The 3,430-nt window shown below is 49.4% G+C and overlaps 1 protein-coding gene across 1 annotated transcript; it reads left to right on the top strand.

The window, feature by feature from the left end:
• The first annotated feature begins 1,717 nt into the window (after window positions 1–1,717).
• On the top strand, window positions 1,718–3,182 carry LOC108799121 (zinc finger protein 239-like). The gene is made up of 2 exons (XM_018570945.1): window positions 1,718–2,597; window positions 2,850–3,182. The coding sequence occupies exons 1-2, from the start codon at window positions 1,773–1,775 to the stop codon at window positions 3,129–3,131; spliced, it is 1,107 nt and encodes a 368-aa protein (XP_018426447.1). The 5' UTR covers window positions 1,718–1,772; the 3' UTR covers window positions 3,132–3,182.
• Window positions 3,183–3,430: the final 248 nt, after the last annotated feature.

Consider the following 3,430-nt stretch of genomic DNA (forward strand, 5'->3'; position numbering starts at 1 on the left):
TCGAAGAGGTCCCTTATGCAGAACATCATACGAGGGTCCTGCAGAGGGACATTCTATCCCATTGGGACAAGTCTCTTTTGTGGCTGGATAAAGAAATTTGAGTGAGTCAAGCAACGTGGGCCTCTATATTATGGTGGCTTCTCTCTCCAGATCTGCTAACTGGGAAGTCATTCCCGCTCCACTGGACGGTGGTGATGATGGGTTCCAGCCTCCTTTGGTTGGGGTGGGTGGGAATTCTAGGGTCCTTGTCAACTCAGGGCTTGTGGACGTTGGAGGAATCTCGTCTTCTGATGTGTTGGAACTTTGGCCGATACGTCTATCTCTTCTCCACTGGACCAGTTATCTCCAGGGTCTCCCAGTCAGGGTCCAGTCGGATAACTGCCACGGCACTGGCCTACATCACTAATTAGAAGCCTAGCCGTGGCGAGGGAACTGTACGATATTCTCTTCTGGGTGTAGAGACACGTTCTGGCTCTCTTCCCAGTGTACATTCCCGGGGTCAGCATCTGGCAAGCCGATTACCTCAGTCACCAGTCCTTGGATCCAGGGGAGTGGTCCAGAGGTGTTTCATCAGATTTGTCTTTGTTGGGGACCCTGGATGTGGATCTTCTGTGTCTCGCCTCCACAGGAAGGTGGAGGATTCGTGGCCAGGACCAAGGATCCCTGAGCGGATGTTCTAGTGCCTCCACGGGGCCGGCACTCTCTGTTTTTTTTTCTTACCCGCTGCTACGTCTTCTTTGCAGTATAGAGGCCGAGGGGATTCCGGTCACTCTAGTGGCCCTGGACTACCTGCGGAGATCTTAGTACAGAGACATAGTCCGCCTGGCATCTGCTGCTCTGGCCAGATCTTCTTTCTCAGGGTCCCGTCTTTCATCCTGGGGGGATTCCGGTCACTAGTGGCTCTGGACTGCCGGCGGGTTCCTCTACTATGGTGGCTTCACTCTCCAGCTCTTCTAACTGGGAAGTCCTTCCTACCGCTGTGCTGGATGGTGGTGATGACTTGTGCCAACCTTCTCGGTTGGGGAGACGTTCTGGGGTCCTGGTCAACTCGGGGCCGGTGAGCATCGAAGGAATCTCCTTTTTTGATAAAAGTCTTTGAACTTTGGGCAAAGCCAGTTCATCGCAAGGAGAAGAGGGCCCTTCATGGCCTGGATGTGGTTAGGGTGCTTTGGGTTTATGGAAACCCCACGGCGTCTTCTCATTGGACAGATTATCTTTGTGTCATCACAGAAGGTCCTCATAAGATGACAAGGCCACCTCTTCCACCACCATTTCAAGGTGGATCAAGAATGCTATTGTTCAGTATTAGGGGTTGAGAACCACCTTTGCCCGTCACTGCCCATTCCACTAGGCCAGTTGGCCCCCGTCCTGGGCTTTTGGTCACAGTGCCTCGGCCACCCAGCCACGTGGTCTTCTGTTCACACGTTTGCCGAGTCCTATAAAGTTGATGTGTTGTCAAGTTTTCGGCACAAGGGTTTGCCGGAGGCGCTTTAGTCATGCTTGCTTCTTTGTCGGCGACTGTTATTTTTTAGCCCGCCCATCTCCTTCCTCTGCTTGGGGACATCCCCGTGGTTCCAGATCTACGATCTTCATCCTCGCCGTGTCCTCCAAGGAACGCAGAGAGAATAATTTTACGGTGAGTCCTATTTGTACAGCTAATATATTCTGCCGTTCTGTTGGTTTAGGGTGAAGATCTGATGAAGATGAAAGTTGAGGGTGAAGAAGAAGAGACGTATGTGAGGGATGATCAGCGATATACAGAGGAGGCCGGGATGATGAGGACAACCATAGAGGGGGATGGAATGATGAGGACATTCATAGGGGAGGATGGAATGACCAGGACATTCATAGCGGAGGATGGAATGATGAGGACAATGAGCTCAGCTATGGATGGTGGACTTCACAGTGTGGATAGACCATGGAATCCTGCTGAGAGGCCTCATTCCTGTCCTCAGTGTGGGAAATGTTTTCTTCATAAAACAGCCCTCACCATACATTACAGATCTCACTCGGGGGAAAAGCCGTATTCCTGTCCCGACTGTGGGAAGTGTTTTTCGCAGAAGTCCCACCTTTCCACACACCAGAGATTACACACGGGCGAGAAGCCGTTTTCCTGCACTGAGTGCGGGAAACGCTTTCTTCGTAAGTCCAAACTGGAGATACATTACAGGTCTCACACAGGGGAGAAACTGTATTCCTGCCCTGAGTGCGATAAATCTTATTCGGACAAGGCCCAGCTCTCTGTACATCAGAGATTGCATACAGGCGAGAAGCCGTATTCCTGCCCCGAGTGTGGGAAACGTTTTTCAGAGAAGTCCCATCTTAACACACATCAGAGGTCTCACACGGGCGAGAAGCCGTATTCCTGTTCTGAGTGTGGGAAAGGTTTTCCACAGAAATCTGAACTTGTCAAACATCAGAGATCTCACACAGGGGAGAAGCCGTATTTCTGCTCTGATTGCGGGAAGTGTTTTTCACAGAAGTCCCACCTTTCCAGACATCAGAGATTGCACACAGGCGAGAAGCCATATTCCTGTCCTGAGTGTGGGAAAAGTTTTACACAGAAGTCCAATCTTACTTTACATCAAAGAGTGCACATGGGCGAGAAGCCGTATTCTTGCCCCGAGTGCGGAGACTGTTTTACATACAAATCAGAACTTGATGCACATCAAAGATCACACACAGGGGAGAGTCCATATTCCTGTCCTGACTGTGGAAAACTGTTTTCACAAAAGAACAGTCTTTCTAGACATCTTAAATTGCACACGGGCGAAAAGCAGTATGCCTGCCCTGTTTGCGGAAAAAGTTTTTTTCGTAAGTCAAGACTGGACATACATTACAGATCTCACACAGGGGAGAAGCCGTACTCCTGCCCTGAGTGCGGGAAAGGTTTTGCAGATAAGGCCAAGCTTTCTAGACATCAGAGGTTGCACACAGGTGAGAAGCCATATTCCTGTCCTGAGTGTGGGAAAAGTTTTTTGCAGAAGGCCAATCTTTCTGTCCATCAGAGAGTGCACACGGGCGAGAAGCCGTATTCCTGCCCTGATTGTGGAAAATGCTATGCTCAGAAATCAGATCTTATTAAACATCAAAGATCTCACACAGTGGAAGAAATCATACTGCTTCCCTGACTGCGGGAATTTGTTTCAAGAGGACCCACGTTTAGATGATTGCACACAGGTGAAAAGCTGTATGGCTGTCCTCGGTGTGGGAAATGTTTTTCACAGAAGTCTTGTCTTATAAGAACCCACACAACACTGGCGGTGTAGTAGTGTCCTGAGTGTGGGAAATTTCTTCTATATGAGTCATCAGAGATCTGACACGTTGATATACACCTCAGAAAACACGTGGCTGAACTCTCTGATCTTTATAAGAAGTCTTAACAAACATCAGAGAACTCACATATTTGTTAAGGTTTATTCGTGTCCGG

The sequence above is a fragment of the Nanorana parkeri genome, unplaced genomic scaffold (genome assembly GCF_000935625.1).
Source record: "Nanorana parkeri isolate BGI_ZX_2015 unplaced genomic scaffold, ASM93562v1 scaffold1634, whole genome shotgun sequence".
Classification (NCBI taxonomy): Eukaryota; Metazoa; Chordata; class Amphibia; order Anura; family Dicroglossidae; genus Nanorana; species Nanorana parkeri.